We start from the raw sequence: 24,112 nt of genomic DNA, 5'->3' as shown, positions 1-24,112 counted from the left end.
CCACCCTCAATTCCACTGGCTGGTACAGTCTGTTTGTGCCATTTCGGGGTGCAGGAGACGGGGAATCCCCAACGCGCCGTCACACCCACACTATGTGAAGAGCCATTTAAACTGGTATGAAATAAAACGGGTTATAATTCTTCTTTTCTCTCCTTTCTCCTTTTGCCAAGTTCCCCATCTCTCCCTTCACACCATATTAGAAATCATAAATCCCCACCATGTAGCTGTTGTAAGGGAAAGCAAAATCTGTTTTGTCCTTACATTTGTTCTTAGTGAATGGACTGCATTGTCCTGTACCTATGCTTAACATGTTGGCCAGGCTGGAGACACATATTTTGTGATGTTATGATTAGGTTCTGGTTAAGCATGATTCTCCCACTGAACAGGAACAATTTCCTCAATATCTGTCTAGCCTCCAAGAGGTGTCATAATTTGTACATGACCAACAAGGGACAGATTACTTAGCTATTGTTGAATGTATCCCTTCAGGGTGTGTCTAAACTACATGGCTCCATCAATGGAGCCATGTAGATAAGGCTGATTGGCAAAGGGAAATGAAGCCACGATTTAAATAATCGCGACTTCATTTAAATTTACATGGCTGCCGCGCTGAGCCCACAAACAGCTGATCAGCTGTTTGTCGGCTCAGCGCACTAGTCTGGACGCTCCCGCGCCCTACCTGAAAGCCCTGTATCGACCTCCCTGTTATGTCTTGTAGGATAAGGTTTACCGGGGAGGTCGATAAAAGGCTTTCATGTTGACAGGGGAGCATCCAGACTAGCCCGCTGAGCTGACAAACAGCTGATCAGATGTTTGTTGGCTCAGCGCGGCAGTCATGTAAATTTAAATGAAGCCGCGATTATTTAAATCGCGGCTTCATTTCCCTTTGCCAAACAAATAAATCTACATGGCTCTGTCACCAGAGCCATGTAGTTTAGACATACCCTTAGATATCCACATCTTGCACCTCTAGGGCAGGCTTAAAAAATGCTGACAAACCTGCAGTTAGTCCTTGACTCATCTCTCGCTTCCTTGTACAGGTGTGATGTTTACTCAGCTTAGTCCAGTGTGGAGTTCAAACTGTTTTATGTTGAGGAGGAGTGACAACTGCTTAAGCACCTTGGAAAATAAGGATGTCTTCTCTTGAATCATAGCTCTGTGTTGTGGCTGTTGCAGACTTCCCCATTTTCCTGTTTAACAGGAAATTCTCCATATTCCCTTAACTTCCTAGCTGCTTTTGGAAATATCACTTCCAGGATTACTTTCACCATATTGGAACAAATCTATCCTCAGCAGCAGGTATAGTTCAGAATTTGGGGACAAAGGAAACTAGGGGAGAAGGTTGCTAGCTGAAGCCAGGGCTTTTCTCAAATGTGCACTGCAGGAGATCTGTCTGCAGGAAGAGTGATAGAAATGTAGCCGTGTTAGTCTGTTGTAGCTGAAACAAAATGCAGGACTATGTAGCACTTTAAAGACTAACAAGATGGTTTATTAGATGATGAGCTTTCGTAGGTCAGACCCACTTCCTCAGATCAAATAGTCCTCAGATCTGTCATTCATGCTAAAATTTGACACTCTACGCTTGAGTCTCAACAAAGACTCTGGCTATCTCACCCATTACAAAGATAGCTTCCCCAATTATCACCTCTAATACCATTAACTCACAGACATTTACCTTTCCCCACCTCTAATACCATTAGCTCACAGACATCTACCTCCCCCCCCCCGCATCCCTCTTCTGTTCTGAAATTTGATTTGTTCTTGTCATATGTGTACATCATTTTTTTAACTGTATCCTTTGGTATATATGGTTGTGACAATTTTCTTCCACTATTTGATCTGAGGAAGTGGGTCTGGTCCACGAAATCTCATAATCTAATAAACCATCTTGTCGGTATTTAAAATGCTACATAGTCCTGTATTTTGTTGCAGGAAGAGATTTGCTTGAATAGTCATCTGTTTCTAAACACACTGCATTTTGCAACTTTTGCTCTAAGAATGCAGCATTTTGCATTAAAATACAGCATTAGGAGCTCAGTGACGAAGGGATAAATTCTTCTGCAGTCATCCTCAATTGTGGGAAACTTGCAGTTATTCGAAAAGGAATTTTGCTTGATTCATGCTCACAGTATAATAAGCTTGTAGCAGCGTAAAGGGTAAGAGGTTCCATTCAAAAGCAGATACTTTCTTATGATTGTGTCAGACTTTATCCATGACTTAAATGGGAGAGTTGATGCAATGTTTGGGCAGAGGCGTAGTGAGAGTGTTATGCAGCCGGGGGTGAAGGCAAAATTTCCTCCCATGGCGAGGCCCCAAACCTGGCACATGGTTGAGCCCAACCCTGGGAGGTGGTGGGGAGCTTGTACTGCATCTTACCCCACCCCCTCTAGGGCCCCGCACACACTAACCCTTCAGCAGAGGTGGAGAAGGGTCAGGCCAGGGGCAGAGAGGTGGGGAAGAGGTGACTCCAGCCACCGGCTGCAGGCAGAGGAGGAGCAGGCAAACAGAGGGATGACAGGTGGAGTGGAGGGGGACAAAATTGGTGCCCCACTAGCATTGCGACCAGAGGCACCTCCCTCTCCTCTTCTCCTCCACAGCACCGTCCTCACTACACTACTGAATTATTTAATTCACCTCTTAGGATATTTATTGTTTAATGAATTACTTATTTTACTAACTACAGACAAACATAAATTATAAAGTTTTTGTGGTTTACATTCTGTTAAATATTTTTTCTCTATAATTTGTTCATATCCTGTTCTCATTAGGTTAATGTCTTTTACATAAAAAATGTCAAATTCATAAAATATGTAAGTTTTATAAAACACAAGAGAAATAAATGTTACATAACCTAAATATGAATTTCCTCACTATATTTCAATCTAGCATTTAAAACCACTGTTATAGCAAACGAGTAACTTTAATGAATAAAAGGTAATAAAAGGTAACTTTAATGAATAAAAGCTTTAATGAATAAAAGGTAAAAAAGATTTTGAGCGTATCACATTTATTGTATGCAATCTATAATGCTTCCTAACTGCCTAGTTACTTACCTAGTTAACCTAATTGTTTTTCATACTATCGCACAGCGATAAACTACATGGCTACGTCTAGACTGGCATGATTTTCCGCAAATTCTTTTAACAGGCAAGACTATAAAATTGCATCTAGACTGTCAAGTTTTTGTGCAAATTGCACAAAAACTTGCCACCTGTCTACACTGGCCGCTTGAATTTGCGCAAGAGCACTGACTTTGTAATGTACAAAATCAGTGCTTCGTGCGCAAATACTTTGATGCTCCCACTCAGGGATAAGCCCTCTTGCACAAGAATACTTGCGCAAGAGGGCCAGTGTAGACAGGCATCTTAATTTTTTGTGCAAGAAAGCCCGATGGCTAAAATGGCCATCAGAGCTTTCTTGCGCAAAAGCGTGTATAGATTGGCACGGATGCTTTTGCGCAAAAGCACTTTTTGCACAAAAGCATCCTTGCCAATCTAGACACTCTTTTGCAGAAATACTTTTAACGGAAACATTTTTCAGTTAAAAGTATTTCTGCAAAATCATGCCAGTCTAGACGCAGACCTTATGTTTATATATTCATAGTAGTAATTTCATAGAAAAAGGGAAAATACATAAATAACAATAATTAATTTTAGTTTACTAAAACTTCTTTTGCAAGAAGCCACGGTCACTGGTAAACAGAAAAATATTTGCAGGGCAATTGTGGATAACATTCAGCAAGATTATATTTATGAAGAATTAACTGTAGAAGGTCCAAACTAGTTGCAGATGAAACATTTGGCAACAGTGCTAATGCCTGATGTTTAAAACTCTGAATCTTTGACAAAATTTCTGAGGCATTAAAATCACTGTCATATTTAAAACTTAAATCTACTGCTGCTTTTTGAAGATTAGCAGTATCCATTTTAACAAAAGAATCGCCGGAAAAAAAATCCTGCTTCAATTCTTAAACATAGCTACAATAGCCTTTAAATGGCTCACACTCCCAGTTAAAATAGTTATCTTGAAAATTGGAAACATATGTGGGATCACCACATTGACTTTACTATGGACCTCATAAAGGAAACATCTTTTTAGAAATCAGACAACGGAGCCCTTATGGAGCGATCGATGTTGACCGTCCTCGGCGCGGGCAGGGGTGCTGATGTGGCGCAAGGCATGAGCAAAGATAGTTTAGTACAGTGGTCTCCACTCTTTTTATACCCAAGATCACTGTTTAAATGCCAAGACAAGACAAGCCTTCCCCAAGTCAAGCCTACCTCATCCCTTCCCCAAGGCCCCACCTCTTTGTTCCTCTCCTCTCCATCACTTGCTATCCCTAGCCCTTATACACTCTCACTTGGTTCAGACAGGAGGAGTGGGCTCTGGAGTGGGAATGAGGGGTTCTTGGCTTAAAGAATATAGGAAGGGGTGAGAGGTGCAAGCTCTGAGAGGGAATTTGGATGCAGGAGGAGATGGAGAAACAGCTGCTGGCTTGGGGAGAGGGCTGTAGGGTGGGGAGTGTTGGGCTCAGGTGGAAGGTTGGGGTGCTGAGCGTGGATGTGAGGATGCAGGAGTTTGGACTGGACTGTGTGAGGGGCTCAGGGCTGGGAGGTTGGGAGAATGATGGGCTCAGGACACAGATTTGTGGTATGTGGATGGTGCAGGAGTATTGTGGCAAAAGACTGGGGATGTGGGAGTGCAGGAGTGTGGGGATGTTAAAGGCTCAGGACAGGGGGTTCCAGTGTATGATAGGCTCAGATTTTGGGTCTGGAGGGTTCAGGACTGTTATGATGCTGTGGCCAGATGAGGGCTTGACCCCAATTGGGAGCTTGTTGGCCAGGCTTCATTTTTAAAGAAAATATTATGTCAAACACATAAGGTTTCAGCGTTGTCTTTGTTTATGAGAGGGACAGGGAACCTGCTTTGGGTCAGGGGTCATTGCAAAAAAACAATCCCTCAAAATCCCCCCAAGCCTCACTAATGTGGCCCCAACTGTGCTGGTGGGGGCAAGGAATAGGGTGCTGGGGCAGGGTGCTGGTAGGGTAGGGTACAGTGTGCTGGTGGGGGCAGGCAACAGGGTGCCGGTGGGGACTGGGGCAGGGTACTCATCGGGGGATCTAGCCAGGGGGAGGGGACAGGGACAACTGGGGCCAGTACCTGGGGGTGCTGCAGCTGTGCACCAGGTCTGGGGTCTCAGGAAACATGTGCACTGCTTCCCCCCCTCCAAACAGCTGGCACATTTCCTGAATAGCTGCTGAGCAGTTGGAGCTGGCATGGTCCCAGGATTCCCCCACCCCCCCCAAACATGCAGGAAGGCATCAGGGAGAAGGAAGTCTCTGGTGTGTCACAGACCCGGCTTGTCAGGCAATGCACTGGCTATTTGGGAGGGGAAGTGCAGCCCGTGCACTTCCTGAAATCCTGGGCATGGCGTGCAGCTATGGGATCGCACCCCCCTCAGCTGTGTGCTTGAGGCAAGTGCCTCGCTCGCCTCGTTCTTGTCATGGCCCTGCTCCCAGCTTGCCACTATGCATCATGTGGGCCTGTGCGCTCTGGTTCCACCTCAGCCTGTCATCTCCCTCACTACACCTCTGTGTTTCGGTGTTGACTGAATACACACCTCAGAACTTGGCTTAAAGAATATAGGAAGTGTAGTCAACCTTCCCCAATTGTTATAATTGAGATCAGCAGTACCTTTGCCTGCCTGCCTCTGTACCTAGAAGAAAGACTCTGCAGCATGCCAAGTACCACTGTGTGGTAACTATATGTAGCAGAGGAAGACTCACACATAATTAAACTGCAGAGACTTATTATTAAACATCTATTAAAAACAATGATACTAAGACTAGTGTAGCCAAATATAAAGTCAGTCTGTAGGAGGCAGTTTGGCATGTCTCTATGAGAGGTTCTTTCTACTTCCTCAACAACTGCTGCCTTTATCAATTGCTTATTCAAAAACATGCTGTTCTCTGGCTAACCTGGTCTTCTAGGAAAAGGTATGAATGTGCTTTTTATTTTTAACTGTGTTCACCTAAGAGGTGGGGATTGTACTCCTTAGCACCCTGTAGCAGTCGGAAATTCACATCAATTCTGTGTGGGAGAGGGGGCTCTTCTTTGGCATTAGTTTGTTTCCTTTTGGTTTATAAAGAGGTAAATTACCTCTCCTTTATTATTCTGTTTGCTCTTTTTTATTATATTGTTTGTTACTTTAAGTGGTGATCACACTGCACACCTTAGGTAGATTTTCCAAGAGCAGTTAGTGCAGGCCTGAATCTGCTCCCATTGAATCTGACATGGAAACTCTTGCAGGAAGTTGAGTTGGGTCAATGCTGAATGCTCTGAAATTCAATCTGCCTCCTTTTACACTGTAGCATTGCACCAGTTTGTACTCTCCGATGAGGTGGCAGCATTAGCTCTATATTAGTTTGGATCATCTTCCTGAGGTGGGAATATCAACTGATCCTTGTTGTGACTATCTTCTCTTGCAGCAGATTTTATGTTTGTCTCCTAATGTTTTGCTCTGTTCTCCCTAAGAAAAAAGTAGAGCCCCATGATGGAGCAAGAAAATTATAGATGTTACAAGCAGCAGCTTAACTTTAAATTTATGGTTTGACTTGCAGTCCAGTTTCTCAGTGATCCCACAAGTCTCCAGCCATAACTTCACTTACCCAGAGTAACTATGAGCTATAATCATTAATGCTGATGACACTGGTGTCACCTTAGTAGTGAGGTACATTTCGAATAAAGAACATCTCCTTCTTCCACCTTCTGTTGCAGTTCAGAAGTGTTATGTATTGAGTTTTAAATTCACATGAACACAGCTACAAGGCTGCTTTTCATTTTTGTGAAGTCTATTTCATAAGCAGGCAGGGAAGCAAATGTCACTGATTGCTACAGAATAGCTGTAACATTGGTTTACTTGCTTCACAGCTGCTGGATGGTGCTTGACTGCAGTAACTTGTGATCATGGCAGGATCTGATCTAACATGGCTCTAAGAACCCTTCACGCTGAATAAGTCATTGGGTGAAACCCCAGCTTCACTGGTTCCCACTGATTTCAGTGGGGCCAGGATTTCATCTTTCTAGTTGAAGGTATCTGAGCCTCTTGCCAGGGTGCAGCCCTAACTGACGGAAACCGTCAGATTGGCTTGTTTTCAAACTGATCCCAAAAAGAGACAGAGGCAGTGGAATTGGATTTTTTTAAATCAATAAAATTTTATTGTCAGAGTTATAAATATTTTCCATTTCCCCCTATTTACATTTGCAAAATATTTCAGGACAGCCTACCATCGCTTATACTTATACTTCTCTAGAAATGCCATGAAAATGTCATTATGAAAAAATCTGTATTTTCAGCTCACAAACCCAGTTTCCATACACTTGGAAAAAGAATCAAAGGGGGGGGGGGGGGCAGGATACAGTACAGCAGGCAACATTGGCTACACAGTAGCAAAAAGACTGAGTCAAGAATTTCTTAGCATCTGTTATGATGACAAGCTTTTTAGGACATTTGTTATAGACCAGCGTTGGTCAGTGCATTTCTGAAGGACCAGCTGAAATCCAAATTCATTGTCACTGTTTTCCTGTAACTCCAGGCAGCGCTTGGATTTTCTGTTCTGGATTGGACCTCCCTTTAAAAAAAAAGTAAAACCAGTTTTGATTAAAAGTCATGCGAGGTCTTTAATGCATGATATTTCATGTTAGACAAGCACTTTGAATGATTATTTATTGTAGGAGAGGCCAGTCTGAGGTGCATGGTAGTGTTGGACTGAGGAGGGAAGATGGTTTTCTATGGAGCCTTAATTCTATGGCCAGCCAGGGATTTGGTCAGACCTTGATGTAATAAAGAGCAGCCCCGCGGCTTGTTTTAGTAGCTGGAAATAGCTGGAATACAGCAGCATGCTGGACGTTCCCTTTAAACTGCTTAGAAAGATGGATCTGTTCTACCCTACTCTGCCCTGGTCAAACTTCATTGCTCCTTTGTGCTACTAGAGCAGCATTTGGCTACTATAATGAGCCAACGATCTGACTCAGTATGTGTCCATATTGTCCAGTATTCCCTGTACTTGTCAGATCTCAAGATCTAGAAAGGCATTGAATTATGACTTCAACAGAGAACCTAGTCATCATTTATAATCACACGGGGTATATCTAGACTGCATCCTTCTGTTGGCAGAGGGATGCAGATTAGGCAGGTTGACATTGCAAATAAGGCAGGGATTTAAATATTCCATGCCTAATTTGCATAAAAATGGTTGCCATGTTGTGCCGACTCAGCACTTTGTCGGCAAAAAGTGGCAGTCTAGAGGGGGATCTGTCGAGAAAGAAAGCCTTTTTTGACAGATCCCTTATGCCTCCGGCAAGGAGGTTTAAAGGACTGCTACTTTTTGCTGACAAAGTGCAGAGTCAGCAAAATGTGGTGGCCATTTTTATGCAAATTAGGCATGGGATATTTAAATCCCTGCCTCATTTGCAATGTCGACCTGCCTAATCTGCATCCCTCTGCCAACAGAGGGATGCAGTCTAGACATATCCATGTAGTTTATGTGCCCTTTGAGTTCCATATTCAGTTTGCAGCCTGTATATGGCAAATTAAAGGCCGAATGCTGCCCTCATTTGACTTCACTGAGAGCAGGATCAGACCTTATATCTAGGCTTAGAGTTACCAGGGATTAGTTTTCCTTCAAATAAAGGTGCAATTTGTTCTTTTCCTTTGTTTAACAATGATAATGAGAATATGTCTTAATGACATTCTTCCAAGGTTTACAGGGTAATTGGCACAGTGACTTGTAGGAAAAGTTTCTCATATACACATAGGCTAGTTATCTGTAGTGGTGTCTGAAAAGCATAGATCAGAATAAACCCACAAGACTGAGATTTAATACAAAAATAGCTGGAAGAAACTTCTCGTAGACATGTCAGTTACTTGTTTACATTAAAAAACAACAATCTAGTGAGGTTTTTTTAAAACTCATACTGAAATTTTTCTCATTAATTTTGCTGAAGCCCATGTTGGACTTTTGCATTATAAAGTTGCAGTGTCACAGATGTTCAACAAATTAATCTCATGGATTTTAACTTAAATATGATAGAAATGCTGAGATGCATTCCCCATGGAATTGCTCACAAGGCAGCAATAACATATGCCACTCAAACTAGGACTCCACACATTCAGGAAGGTGCCTACGTGCTGCTCACTTGAGTTATACATAATAAGCAATTTTTCTGATAAATGAACATCTGTTAATACCTTTCTTCTTGAGAGTAGCCAATAATGTACAGAATTAGGTTTGACAGCACTGAAGTTTAAATATGGTTAAGCTTGAATAAGAAGTCCATTTTTAGCATAGCCTACAAAATTCAAATCATGAGCTCCCATAAGCCCTTTTTTGAAAGGTTTAGATGAGAATTTCAGATTAAATTCTCACTGATTGCTGTGCCTGGCTTTCATCGTTGATATGCTTCTATTGCTGTACAAGTGTGCTTCCCATTAATAGTAATAATGGTAGTTCCATGTGGCTGTCCACCAGGAGATTAGACCTCCTTTAGCACATACAACTGTTTGAAATTCATAATGTTTGCTGTGGGAAATGGCCCTTGCAATTGATTCAAGTTTAATTTTGTGCCATTTGCTCCTCTCTTCCATCCCAATTGTCACTTTGGCCCCAATCCAAAGCTTAATGAAATCAACAAGAGTCTTTCCACAGAGTGCAGTGGGTTTTGGATCAGGCCCTTCATGAAAGGTTTCAATTAAATGGCTATTTTCACATTCAAAAGTGGGACTATTCTTACAAGGGGAAGCATACAATCTTCAATGTCTAGCATAAAGATAATGAGAGGACTTTACAATATGAATCAAAGGGTGTAAAAATGACAGTTCTTAGGATCCCAATCCTTCAGGGCATGAAAGCTCAGATTTTCCATGGCAGTTAGATGTCTAAATACCTTGGTGAATCTGGACCTGAGTGCCTCCTATTGCAGTGGTTCTCAACCTGAGGTACATGTATCCCTCTGGGGGTATGCAGAGGTCTTCCTGAGGGTACATCAGCCCATCCAGATATGTGTGAGATTTATAACAGGCTACCTAAAATGCACTAGCAAAGTCAATAAAAACTAAAAAAAATCCTACAATTACTTTATTTGTGCTCATCTTTATACTACACACTGACATATAAATACAATGTTTATATTCCAATTGATGTGTTGTATTTTTATGTCAAAAATAAGAAAGTCAACAATTTTCCAGTAACAGTGTGCTGTGACACTTTTGTATTTGTCTGATTTTTGTAAGCAAATAGTTGTAAAGTAAAATGAAATCTAGGGATATGCAAGAAAAGGGTACAGTAGTCTGGGAATAAAGTGTCTATGTCTGCTATGTATTTTAAATGAGCGTGTAACTAAGGTTTGTACATAGAAACACCAAGTGGTCACCTTCTGAATGGACACATTTCATGGGGACAGCTGTGCTCTAAAGCCAGCTGTCACCAATAGGTGTACTGCAGATTAAAATCATGAATATGTTAGTGAAAAAATGACTGACTTTACTTGAGGTAGGGTACCCTAACGTAACTCAGAATGCTGTTTTAGTTCACATTCCAATAGCTATTGAGCACAACAACATGTCCATGAATTGAAACAGCCTGAAGCCCGCATTGCTGAATTAAAACTAACATGAAATCACCTTTGTAGGCATATGCTCTTAATCATCCAAGGCATAACGGTACCACTGGGTGTTTGTTGAGTGCCTCCTTACACAAGATACTCAGCACCTTACTGGAACATTAGGCCTCAACCCCATTTTCATTTTGTTTTTATTCACACTGTGAGGGCTGGATTTATTGATTCCCTAACTGGTTCTATTCCCTTCTCAGCTGCACCTTGCCCTCAAATTCTCTTTATTCCAGTTCTAGGCCATTAGACAGCAAGGCTGTCATCTTCCTCCATCTTCCATCTTCCTCCACCTTCCTCTAATACCATTAACTCACAAACATCCCACTCTCCCTACCTCTAATATCATCAATTCACAGACACTTACCTTCCTTCCTCCCCCCCCCCCCCTGCATCCCCCTCCTGTTCTGCAATGTGATTTGTCCTTTTCATATTTGTTCATTTTTTTAAATTGTATCCTTTGGTATATATGGTTGTGACTACTTTCTTCCACTATTTGATCTGAGGAAGTGGGTCTGGCCCACAAAAGCTCATCATCTAATAAACCATCTTGTTAGTCTTTAAAGTGCTACATTGTCCTGCATTTCATCTTCCTCCACAGTAACTCTCCCTACGCTTGAGCAACGTGATATTTCTTTTTTTTTACCAGTGAAACTAAACAACAATTAAGTTGAAGGATAACAAGAAAGATTTCTACAGGCATATTAGCAAGAAGAAGGTGATCAGAAAGAGTGTGGGGCCCCTACTGGATGAGGGCAGTAATATAGATGATGTGGGGAAAGCTGAAGTACTCAATGCTTTCTTTGCCTCTGTCTTCATGGACAAGGTCAGCTACCAGACTAATGCGCTAAGTGACGCAATATGGGACAAAGGTGGACAGCCCTTGGTAGGGAAAGAACAAGTTAGGAACTATTTAAAAAAGCTAAACATACATAAATCCATGGGTCCGGACTTAATGTATCTGAGGGTACTGAGGGAGTTGGCAAATATCATTCTGTAGCCTTTGGCCATTATCTTTGAAAAGTTGTGGAGATCGGGAGAGATCCCAGATGATTGGAAAAAGGGAAATGTAGCACCTACCTTTAAGAAAGGGAAGAAGGATGATCCAGGGAACTATAGGCTGGTCAGTCTTATCTCAGTCCCTGGAAAAATCAAGGAGGGGATCCTCAAGGAATCCATTTTGAAGCACTTGGAAGAGGAGAACGTGATCAGGAATAGTCAGCATGGATTCATGAAGGGCAATTCATACCGACCAATCTGATCAGCTTCTATGATAAAGTAACTGACTCCGTGGATATGGGAAAGTCAGTGGATGTGATATATCTTGACTTTAGCAAGGCTTTTGATACAGTCTCCCACAATATTCTTGCCAGCAAGTTAAGGGAATGTGGATTGGATAAATGGATGGTAAGATGGATAGAAAGCTGGCTGGAAGGTTGGGCCCAGCGGGTAGTGATCAACGGCTGAATGTCAGGATGGTGGTTGGTTTCTAGAACCGAGCCCCAAGGTTTGGTTCTGGGACGGGTTTTGTTCAACATCTTTATTAATGACCAGAATGAGGGGATGTATTGCACCCTCAGCAAGTTTGCAGATGACACTAAGCTAAGGGGAGAGGTAGATATGCTGGAGGGCAGCGATAGAGTCCAGAGTGACTTAGACAAACTGGAGGATTGGGCCACAATAAATCTGGTGAGTCCTACACTTGGGACGGAAGAATCCCAAGCACCATTACAGGCTGGGGACCAACTGGCTAAGTAGTAGTTCTGCAGAAAAGGACCTGGGGATTACAGTGGATGAGAAGCTGGATATGAGTCAACAGTGTGCCGTTGTAGCCAAGAAGGCAAATGGCATATTAGGTTGCATTAAGTGGAGCATTTCCAGTAGATACAGAGGTGTGATTATTCCTCTTTATTCGGCACTGGTGAGGCCACATCTGGAGTATTGTGTCCAGTTCTGGTCCCCCAATTACAGGAAGGATGTGGATGCATTGGAGAGGGTCCAGTGGAGGGTGACCAAAATGATTAGGGGACTGGAGTATATGACCTACAAGGTGAGGCTGAGGGAGTTGGGTCTAGTTAGTCTGCAGAAGCGAAGAGTGAGGGGGGATTTGATAGCAGCCTTTACTTCCCGAAGGGAGGTTCCAAACTAGCTGGAGAAAGGCTGTTCTCAGTAGTGATGGATGGCAGAACAAGGAACAGTGGTCTCAAGTTGCAGTGGGATAGGCCCAGGTTGGACATTAGGAAAAACTATTTCCCTAGGAGGGTGGTGAAGCACTGGAATGGGTTACCTAGGGAAGCAGTGTTTAAGTCTTGGCTTGACAAAGCCGTGGCTAGGTTGATTTAATTGGGATTGGTCCTGCCTTGGGCAGGGGGCTCGTCTTGATTGCCTTCTGAGGTCTCTTCCAGCTCTATGATTTTATGCCTCTAGATTTTATGCCAATCTGGGAAATAGAGGAGGAGCAGGCTGAAATGTATATTGAACGTAGGCAGACAATTTGTCCTCTTTCAGCTGGAGACAGCAACCTGTGCTGCAATGCAAACTTTTATGGAGTCATGACTGATTCATATTTGTTTTGTTAAAGTAGATAATGGATAATATGAAATGGCACTTTTGAATTTGGCTTCAGTGTTCCAAACGGTAGGCAAGATGGCAGACTGCAAAAGTCATTCTATAGTACAGGTAGTCCCCGACTTACACAGATCCGACTTAAGTCGGATCCGCACTTACGAACGGGGCTGTCTCGCCCCAGAGGTCGAGGTGGCGGATTGCTACCTGCGAGCTCCGGGGCGAGAAAGCCCCGTTCGTAAGCTGCTCTGGTGCCCCTGGTCTGCTGGAGACCATCTCCAGCAGACCAGGGGCACCGGGCGGGTTCCCGTGCTTCTGAGGCTTTGCCAGAGCAAAGCCTCAGAGGTGCGGGAACCCGCCGCGGCTGCGGCTGCGGCTTCAGTCCCGGTGCCTGTGGTCTGCTGGGGACGGTCCCCAGCAGACCACAGGCACCGGGACTGAAGCTGCAGCAGTGGCGGGGTCCCGCGCCTCTGAGACTTTGCTAGAGCAAAGCCTCAGAGGTGCGGCACCCCACTGCCGCTGCGGCTCTGCTCCCATGTCCCTGGTCTGCTGGGGGGGGGGCACAGCTAGTGTGCCCCCCCCCAGCAGACCAGGCTTTGGTTTTGGACCTTGGGGCAGAGCAGCTGGGGCACTGCCGATTGGTCCTGCAGCGCCGCTCTGGGCACTACTGGACCAACCCAGCAGCACCCCAGCTGCTCTGCCCCAGGTCCTGATTCAGCCGCTGCTGGTCAGTTTCAGCAGTGGCTGAATCAGGACGCCTGGGGCAGAGCAGCTGGGGTGCTGCTGGGTTGGTCCAGTAGTGCCGAGGAGCGGTGCTACTGGAGCAACCCAGCAGCACCCCAGCTGCTCTGCCCCAGGCGTCCCCAAGTCAGCCGCTGCTGAAACTGACCAGCGCTGACTACAGGAAGCCCGAGGCAGAGCTTGGGGGGGAGAGGGGAAGCTTGGGGTTCTTAAGTTGAATCTGTATGTAAGTCAGAACTGGCGGTCAGTTTCAGCAGCGGCTGAATCTGGACACCAGTTCCGACTTACATACAGATTCAACTTAAGAACAAACCTACAGTCCCTATCTTGTACGTAACCCGGGGACTGCCTGTACTATGAATTGGAAATATATTTGCTATTAGAACTGGGTTTGGCTCTCCCCCCCCCCCGCACTGGTTTTCAGTGTTCTCCTGAGCATATTTAGTTAATGTTTTTTAATGAATGTTACAGCTCAGTCTATTCCAAGGCCATGCACCATATGGTGTACGCATTGTCACTACCATCAAGACAATACGCAGACCTCTTCAGCAAGCCATCTCTATAGACATATACAACAAATCAATTAAATCATTTTACCAGGGCACTCGAGTTAAGAAGAAAAAGCCTGCTCTTGCCACTATTGTGTTTCTGGGTAGCATTTTCTTCCATATTCCTGCTCAATAGGACCAGGCCAGTGTGGCTGCTGCCTCTCTAAGCTAATTCGAACTAGTGCATCTAGACCTAAAAACTAGTTTGAATTAGCGTTTTGCTAATTCGAACTAGCAGGTCCACATTGAGTGGACCGTGAACCGAGGTTAAGGATGGCCGGAAGCAGTGCCGACAGGGCATCAGATTAGGACTTAGAGCGTGGAGCTGTTGTCTCAGGCTAGCCGAGGGCTGTGCTTAAAGGGACCCGGCCCCCACCCCGGACAGACAGTTCTCAGGGGTTCCCCGCTCGCTTGTCTAACTCGATGAGGGACAGCAAAGCAGTACTGGATTGGAGTGCCTTGAATGCCCACACTCGGCACATCACAGCACTCGGCCATCAGCCCGGCTGCACTTGCTGCAGGCTGCCATCCGGGGAGGGGGTCAATCAGGGGGCTGCAGGAGAGCTTCCACCCCGAGGAGCCCGCAGAGCCACCCCAGTCCTACCTATCGGGGGCTCTTACCCCATTCCTCCCTCACCTCCTTCCACTTACCCCTCTTTAGCCCCCCTTCCTGATGTACAAAATAAAGGACACGTGTGTTCAAAAATAGAAGCTCTCTTTATTGAACAAAACTCAGGGAGACTGGGAAAAGGAGGTGCGAGAGGGGAAGGCAATTAAAATGATCAGGGGTTTGGAACAGGTCCCACATGAAGAGAGGCTAAAGAGACTGGGACTTTTCAGCTTAGAAAAGAGGAGACTGAGGGGAGATATGATACAGGTCTATAAAAGCACGAGTGGTATTGAGAGGGTGCATAAAGAAAAGTTCTTCATTAGTTCCCATAATAGAAGGACTAGAGGACACCAAAGGAAAGGAATGGGTAGCAGGCTTCAAACTAATAACAGAAAGTTGTTCTTCACAAAGCAAAGAATCAACCTGTGGAACTACTTGCTGCAGGAGGCTGTGAAGGCTACAACTAGAACAGAGTTTAAAGAGAAGTTAGATAAATTCATGGAGGCTGGGTCCATGGAGTGGTGGTAGCCAGGGAATAGAAATGGTGTCCCTGGCCTCTGTTTTGGAAGGCTGGAGATGGATGGCACGAGACAAATGGCTTGGTCATTGTCTTCGGTCCATCCCCTCCAGGGTAGCTGGTGTTGGCCACTGTCGGCAGACAGGCTACTGGGCTAGATGGACCTTTGGTCTGACCTAGTATGGCCATTCTAAGCTCAGGGTCAGGGGTCTCACTGGACCACCTTGATTTTCATGCAAACCTGCTCCTGGGTGGCCAGGCTGGCAGCTATCCTGCCCTAGACAGCCACTTTCCTGTGCCTAGTACAGAGGTCATGGATGAAGTCCACGATGTCCGCACTAGACCAGGCAGGCGCCCGTCTCTTGCGGCCTCGGGCAGACGCCTGGGAGGCGCCAGCCTGGAGGCGGAGGGCTGGGTGGCAGTGGGTGGCTGGTTCATGCCGTGCCAAGTGCAGGGTCTGCTGGCTGGGTGCTGGCAGGCTTGCAGCTGGCACGGGCACCGTAGACAGCCCGTGCCCCTTTAAGGAGTCCGGGGCCGGGAGGGGAGCAGAAGAGTTTCCCTGGTGGTACCCAGAGTGGCCACCAGGGAAAGCTGGGGAGGGCTAGCCTCCCACTAGTTCGAATTAAGTGGCTACACAGCCCTAAATTCGAACTACTTAATTCAAACTAGGTGTTAGTCCTTGTAGAATGAGGTTTACCTAGTTCGAATTAAGCGCTCCACTAGTTTGAATTGAGTTCGAACTAGTGGTTTGTATGTGTAGCGCCTATCAAAGTTAATTCGAACTAACATCTGTTAGTTCGAATTAACTTTGTAGCGTAGACATACCCAGAGGGATTACAACATTGTTCTCGGCATACACACCCACCTCAGAAGCAGAGCTGTTTTGTTTCCAACAGGACTTGAACCTTCATGTTTCTATTTTGTGGAAAAATTCATCTGGCTAAAAGCTTCTTTGCTGTCTAGAACAGCCCAATTCACACATATTAGCCAGCACTTCACTTGAGTGTATTTGTCATGTTTTAGACAGCAAGCTTCATTAGTACTGCCCATAATGGTGATATTTTACTAGGAAGTGCAGAGAGCTGTGCCACATATGTAACAGGGCTCCTTAGCATTTTTCTCTTGAATGGCACTTATGTGGAGGTCAGATTTTACATCAGAGAAGATTGGAAAAAGAAAACGCTTGTTTCCAAAAATGCTTTTGTTTATTATCAATCCCTTTATTACAAGCATTTATACTGTATGCATTACTGGAGCCTTTGAGTCCATTTTACATGGTGTGGTAGGGTCAGTCTCCCCCATGAGGCCCCAACCACTGTTCTGTCCACTGTCCCACACTTTGAGGGCTGCAGCAGGGCCCTCACCTGCAGAATTTTTGTCCCTGGGCCTTCCTGGCCCTTAGCATAATGGATGTTGCATTGGGCTGAAGCCCTGGGCCAGTCATGGCTGACCAGAAAGCCCTCTTCTTGCTCTGAAGGGTGGGGGGTAAGGGAGCCCTCCAAACCCCCCTACTCAACTCCACACCACCCCTTGTAGCCTTTAGCAGGGCTGGTGGTTCCTCTTGCTCCTCCACGCTGAGTCTCCTTAACACTAGATCATTTTCTTCCTCTCCATGCTCCTTCTCTCTCTCTTCTCCCTCAGGGAGGGTTTTTAAAGAGGCCCCGGGCAGCCCCAGTCAGCTTCACCTGGGCCTTAATTGATTTTGCAGCCGCCTTGACATGGCTGCTGCTAATTAGCCAGGATTGCTGACTCTCTCTGCCTCTCTCCCCTCCAACCAAGCTCTGTCTCCTGACTGGAGTGGAAAGGGAACCACCCTTCCACTGAGCACAGCAGGTTGCTGGTCTGGGCTTGTTGTGCTTTTTCCTTCCCTGCACCCCTTCCCTCCACTTTTTGGGAGGGGTGTCTGGGGGGGCCACTGGGGTTGTGGCAGGCAGGCTCTGGCTACATTCTGGGCCAGGACCCCTCTTCTTTCCGCCTGCTCTGTCTGCAGGCAGCCTTTCCCCACCCCCCACCCCTCAGCTGGCTGCAGGAGCTGCTGGGGGTGTGGGGGTGTACAGGGGGGACTTTGCTGTCTCACCCTAGTGGGGGGAGCGGGACCCCCATTTTCCATCTTTTTGGGGACTGCCTGGCCCCTTTTTCACAGTTGCAGGCCTGAACTTCACCGTTCCTGCAGCTGCTACTCCCTCTAGAGTGGAGGAGGTAAGGCGGCCATAGAGCAGTTGGAGCGGGAGGTTTTAGAGCTAGAGAGGTGGCTTGCCACCGGCTCTGAGGATCCGCCCCTCTGCGGAGCGTACCGGGAAAAGCGGGAGCAACTCCGGGCCCTCGAGGACCTTCGAGCCCAGGATGCCTTTGTTCGTTCTCGTATCCATCTCCTTCGGGAGATGGATCGAGGTTCCCGCTTCTTCTATGCCCTGGAGAAAAAGAGGGGGGCTAAAAGACACATCGTCTGCCTTCTGGCAGAGGACGGCACCCCCCTCACGGATCCGGTGGAGATGCGCGAGAGGGCTCGTGCCTTCTACGCCTCTCTCTTCTCCCTGCATCCGACCAACGACGACGCCCGCAGGGTTCTCTGGAACGAACTCCCGACGGTCAGCGCGGGCGACCGGGACCGGCTAGAGCTGCCTCTCTCCCTGGCCGAGTTCTCGGAAGCCCTCCGTCTCATGCCCACCAATAAATCCCCAGGCATGGACGGGCTGACCGTGGAGTTCTACCGCGTGTTCTGGGACGTCCTCGGCCCAGACCTTACCAAGGTCTGGGCCGAGTCCTTGGAGAGCGGGGTCCTCCCTTTATCGTGCAGGCGAGCCGTGCTTGCCTTGCTGCCCAAGAAGGGGGACCTCTGCGATCTGAGGAACTGGCGTCCCGTCTCGCTCCTCAGCACGGACTATAAAATCGTTGCCAAAGCCATCTCCCTAAGGCTAAAGTCTGTGCTGGCGGACGTGGTTCATCCAGACCAGACCTACACCGTCCCGGGCTGAACCATCTTCGACAACCTCTTTCTGGTCCGGGATCTCTTAGAGCTCGGGTGTAAGGACGGTCTGTCGTTCGCCCTCCTGTCCTTGGATCAGGAGAAGGCGTTCGACCGGATGGACCACGGGTACCTCCTGGGCACCCTGTGGGTCTTCGGCTTCGGGCCCCATTTTGTGGGGTTTCTCCAGGTGCTGTATGCCTCCGCAGAGTGCTTGGTCAAGCTCAACTGGACCCTGACCGCACCGGTCAGCTTCGGGCGGGGAGTACGTCCAGGCTGTCCGCCGTCAGGCCAGCTCTACGCTCTGGCCATGGAGCCCTTCCTCCCTCTCCTTTGCAAGAGGTTGGCGGGGTTGGTGCTCCGTGAGCCGGAGATGAGGCTGGTCCTGTCGGCGTATGCCGACGACGTGCTCCTCGTGGTCCAGGACCCGGGAGACCTGGCGCAGGTAGAGGCTTGCCAAGCCGTTTACTCGGCGGCCTCCTCCGCCCGGGTCAACTGGGTCAAGAGCTCTGGCCTGGTAGTAGGGGCCGGGTGGCAGGCGGGCTCCCTCCCACCCGCGCTTCAAGCCGTCCGGTGGAGCGCGGGTCCACAGCTCTATCTCGGCGTTTTTCTCTCTGCCACGCATCCCTCTCCACCGGAGAACTGGCAAGGTTTAGAGGCCAGGGTGGTTGAGCGGTTGCAGAGGTGGACGGGATTGCTCCGGTGCCTCTCCCTGCGTTGGAGGGCACTAGTACTTAACCAATTGGTCCTATCCATGCTCTGTCACCGTCTCAGCACCCTGGTCCCGCCCCCGGGTTTCCTGGCCCGTATCCAGCAGCTGATGCTGCGGTTCTTCTGGCAAGGACTGCATTCGGTCCCTGCAGGGGTTCTCCATCTTCCCCTGGAGGAGGGAGGGCAGGGCCTGACGTGTTTGCGCACGCGGGTTCACGTCCTCCGCCTCCGGGCCCTGCAGAGACTCCTCTTTGATGCAGGTAGTCCGGCGTGGAGCACGTTTGCGCACGCCTTCCTTCGCCGCTTCCGAAGGCTCCGATATGACCGGTAGCTCTTTTATTTGAGAGGTCTTCCGTGAGACCTCTCCGGGCTGCTGGCCTTCTACCAGGACCTCCTCCGCACCTGGAAGCTGCTTGCGGCAACCAGGTCCTTGGGAGCCACCTTGGGAGCAGACCTCCTCGCGGAGCCCCTGCTACACAACCCCCATCTACGTGTGCAGGTGGTGGAGTCTCCCTCGGCGCACCGGAGGTTGGTCCTGGCAGAAACCACCAGAGTCGGAGACCTCCAGGACTACCGCCGGGGAGACTGGGTGGATCCTCGGGTGCTCGCCCAGCGCATGGGGCTCTCCACCCTACGTACTCCCCGGCGCGTATTTCAGGAGGTGAAGAACGCTTTGCCGCCCACTGCTTGGGTTTACCTCGAAAAGGTCCTGCGAGAGGGTGCACCCCGCCCACCCCTCACCCCCAGCCCTCGCGAACTCTCCATCGGCCCCAAGCCCGGTGTACCTTCCCGACTGTCTCCCCCTCGTCATCTTAGCCGGCTGCTCGCGATGCAGCCGGTCCCCTTCCGAACCGAGCCAAAGAGTCACCTGTACACGCTCGTGCTTCACACGCTCCACTTCCCCACCCTCGTGTCCCGCCCAGACACCAAGTGGCGGGACCTCCTACCACCAATGGAGGGTGGGGAGCCCCGGTGGGCCAGCCTCTATTCGACCTTGGTTCCACGGCCCACCAGGGACATCTGTTGGAGAATCCTGCATAGCACGGTGAGCACGGGCGTGTACTTGGCGCGATTCAACCCTACCCCCGACACGTGCCTTTTCTGTGGCGTGAGGGAGATGCTGGCGCACATTTACATTGAGTGCGCCAGGCTACAACCCCTCTTTCGGCTCCTCCAGAACCTTCTTTTGTGGTTCTGGCTGCACTTTTCCCCCCACTTGTTAATTTGCGCACATCCCATCCGTGGCCCCACAAAGTCGTGAGACCTCCTGGTCAACCTCCTCCTAGCGATGGCCAAATGGGCAATATATAAAACCAGGGAGAAGAGGTTGGCCGGGGGAGGGGCCTGCGACTGTGGGGCCTATTTCCGTTCCTGCATCCGCTCACGTATCCGGGCAGAGTTCCAATGGGCAGCGTCCACTGGCTCTCTCGAGATCTTCGGGGGGCAGTGGGTGCTGTCCGGGGTTCTCTGCTCTGTATCCCCATCCGGTTCCCTCGTTTTAACCCTTTGACCCTCACACCTGTACCTGTTTTTTTCATTATTTGTCCCCCGTAATTAGTTGGCTTGTCCAGTTTCTGTGGACCCTCCCCACAGGTTGGGGGGTGGTCTTTTAGATGTGGGCGGGCTAATGCTCGCCCACCTCCTGGGTGCCAAATAGTACCAAGCTCTGGAACCGGCTGCACCTCCCCGTTCTGTTTCCTGACTGGAGTGGAAAGAGAACCCCTCTTCCACTGAGCACGGCAGGCTGCTGGTCTGGGCTTCTTGTGCTTTTTCCTTCCCTGCACCCCTTCCCTCCATTTTTTGGGAGGGCTGTGTGGGGGGGCCACTGGGGTTGTGGCAGGCAGGCCCTGGCCACATTCTGGGCCAGGTCCCCTCTTCTTTCTGCCTGCTTTCTCTGCAGGCAGCCTTTCCCCACCCCCACTCCTCAGCTGGCTGCAGGAGCTGCTGGAGGTGTGTGGGTGGACGGGGGGTCTTTGCTGTCTCACCCTGGTGGGGGGAGCGGGACCCCCATTTTCCATATTTTTGGGGACTGCCTGGCCCCTTTTTCACAGTTGCAGGCCTGAACTTCACCATTCCTACAGCTGCTACTCACTCTGGACTGGAGGAGGTAAGGGGGCTGCTTTACAGCAACTCCTGGGGTTCTTAATTCCCCTCCACAAGTTTGGGGGGAGTGAGTGTTTGTGAGGGGCCTCTTGCCATCTGGGCCCCTAGGTGGCAGCTGGCACAGCTTTTGTGGGGTGCTGGGACTGGGGGTGGTTCCCTCTGTTCCCTGCTGTCTCCCCTGCATTTCTGCTGCTGCTGTTGCTGCTCCCTCCCCAGCCTCAGGTGCTGCAGGGGCCATCTCCTTCCTCGGCCCCACTGCTTGCCTCCCCGCCCCTCCCTTGCTCTGGTGGGTCGTGCAGCAGGTACAGCGAGCCTGCCACTCAGGCGCCCGTGGGCACACTAGCTTCCTTCCCCTCCACCCTCCGGCCTGAAGTATCTTGCTGCACTCCTGCTTTCTTGAACAGGTCCCTTCACACAGCCTGCATTCCCTCTCCTCTACCCGTGTGCCCATGCCCCCTCTGTCATCTCATTCAGCGCCTGAGCCTCCCACTCTTCTTTAGTTACCCCCCCCACACACACACCGTTTCACTTCCCACATGCCTTTCAATGATTGACCCTCTCACATTCCCAGTGCAGCCAGAGGAGCCGCTTTTACCGTCCTATGCTGGGAGCTGTATTCCTTACTCCTTCCGTTTTCCCCTTTCTGAACAGTCGCCCTCCACCCCACTTCCAGCCTAGTGGGGGGGAGCGGTGAATCTCCTTCCTCCCCTCCCTCTTCCTCCTTGCTTCCTCCCCTGGTGTATTTGGTCCTCCCCTAATTGTTTGTTTGTTTGTTTGTTTGTTTGTCCTTCCTTCCCACCTATAACCACAATGGAGGGGTTGTCCAGCGACACCCCTGCCAGACCTTCCTCGCCCACCCCTAAAAAGAAGAACCCCTCTGAGGCTGCCGGGGCCCCCGTCACTATGGTAGAGGGGGCGAAAATGGACGAGGACCCCGGGGCCTTGACCGCTTCTGCCGCGGCACCTCCAGTCACCTCTAAAGAACTTCCCCTGAAGGGTAGGAAGGGCCGGGGGACCAAGAAGGGCAAAAGCCCCGCCCGGAAGGCAAAACCTCCTGAGGCGAGGGCTCACTCCCCGGCTGTGACCCATCTGCTGGCCGCGGCCCCCCCTCCTTCCCGCTCCCCTGTTCCTTCCACCAGCTCTGGGGGCAACGGTGTCCCGGGCCCCAGGGCGTACGCCCAGGTAGCCGCCACCCTCCCACCTGCCGCCTCCCAAGCCGCCTCCCGGAATACCAACCCCGGTGGCTGCGGCCCCTTTCCCACCCTGACCAGGAGGCACAGGGTCCGTTGTCTCTTGGTGGCGGCCTCGCCCCACATGGAAACCTACGTGCGGGCGTTGGCACGCGTGGTGGGGCCCGCGGCCGTGGTGGCGGCCTCTAGGATGTTCGGGAAGGTGGTATTCTTCCTGGCGTCCGAGGCCGCCGCCCAGGAGGCGGTGGAAAGGGGTTTGGCGGTGGGGGGCGTCCACGTTCCCCTCGAGCCTTTGGAGGACCTGGGCGTACGGGTGGTCTTGTCCTCCGTTCCTCCCTTCCTCCCCAATGCCGCCCTACTGCCTTTCCTCTCCACCCTGGGGAGGCCTCTGTCAGTCCTGAGTCCCCTTCCTCTGGGCTGCAAAGATCCTACCCTCCGCCACGTCCTCTCCTTTCGCCGGCAGGTACAAATCCAACTACTGCCGGCGGGACGTGGCGGAGAAGCCCTCGAAGGGTCATTTCTGGTGCCCCATCAAGGGGCCCAGTACCGGGTAGACTACACCATGGAGGAGGCCCGGTGTTTTCTCTGTCGGGCGACGGGGCACGTCTGAAGGGACTGTCCCCTGGCCCGGTTTGGAGAGGCACCCGGGACCCCCGACGCCCGGGAGGGCACCGGCCCTACCATAGCCGGTGGCCCTGACGGTCCGATCCCTGGGGTCGCCCCTCCTCCAACCATGACCGTCGTCAATCCCGCTCGGGTTCCGCAGGGCCCAGATGAGCGTGCGGGTGCTGTTGCTGCCACCGCCAAAAGCGGCAAGGCCGGGCCCGCGGAGGAGAGGGCGGCGGGGTCAGTGACGGGACTCGGGCAGGACATACCTCGGGGAGGCATCCCTTTCCCCTGCTGCCCAGCCCTCATCTACCCTTGCCCTCCGACCAGCGCCCTTGTCCCCTGGCTCTTCCTCCAATCAGGGCCAGCCCCCTTCTTCTGAGGGATGGGAGCTTACAACAGGGAGGCGCCGAAAGCGTGCTCGGCATTCCACCCCGCCCACTGAGGAGGAGGACAACCTCCCTGCACCTATGGGGATGGACGCTGAAACCGTCCCACCCTCTGAGCCCTCGAACGATTCACAGCACCGCGAAGCAGTTGAGGTGACCGCGGCGGTTGCGGGAGAAGTGAACACCTCCCTCTCGGGGTCCCTGCAAGAGGGGGCATCTGTAGAGGATGCTCCCACTGTTCCCACCTCCGCTGAGGGGGCGGTCGCTGACCTTGCCACCGACAAAGATCACCATCTGGTGGCGGGCAGTGGGCTCGCCTTCCTCTCTCAGGAGGTGGAGGCTTTGGGGCTGACCCCGGCTGCCTCAGAGGGGGATCATCAGGTCCTGGAAGGACAACCACAGACCTCTCTTTCCCCTTCCGAGTCGCTGCTATCTCTTCTCCCTGCCTCTGAGTTGCCCCAGGGTGCGACCGTCTGCCCGGCCATCGGCAGCGTTTCGG

The 24,112-nt window shown here is 49.9% G+C and overlaps 1 protein-coding gene across 7 annotated transcripts in view; it reads right to left on the bottom strand.

Annotated features, from left to right (window-relative positions):
• GALNT18 (polypeptide N-acetylgalactosaminyltransferase 18) overlaps nucleotides 1-24,112 on the bottom strand; it is a 938,084-nt gene that overhangs the window by 244,354 nt on the left and 669,618 nt on the right. The window contains exon 12 of one of the 7 annotated variants that reach the window (XM_075927908.1): nucleotides 7,197-7,631. The exons of 5 other annotated variants lie outside the window; for them this stretch is intronic. In XM_075927908.1, the coding sequence (XP_075784023.1) occupies nucleotides 7,485-7,631 (147 nt within the window). In that variant the 3' untranslated portion in view covers nucleotides 7,197-7,484. Of the gene's footprint in view, nucleotides 1-7,196; nucleotides 7,632-24,112 lie in introns of those variants that run through there. One more of the 7 variants, XM_075927910.1, reaches the window with a different exon arrangement.

This window comes from Pelodiscus sinensis, chromosome 4 (genome assembly GCF_049634645.1).
Source record: "Pelodiscus sinensis isolate JC-2024 chromosome 4, ASM4963464v1, whole genome shotgun sequence".
Classification (NCBI taxonomy): Eukaryota; Metazoa; Chordata; order Testudines; family Trionychidae; genus Pelodiscus; species Pelodiscus sinensis.
This window is presented reverse-complemented; position numbering and strand designations above follow the sequence as displayed.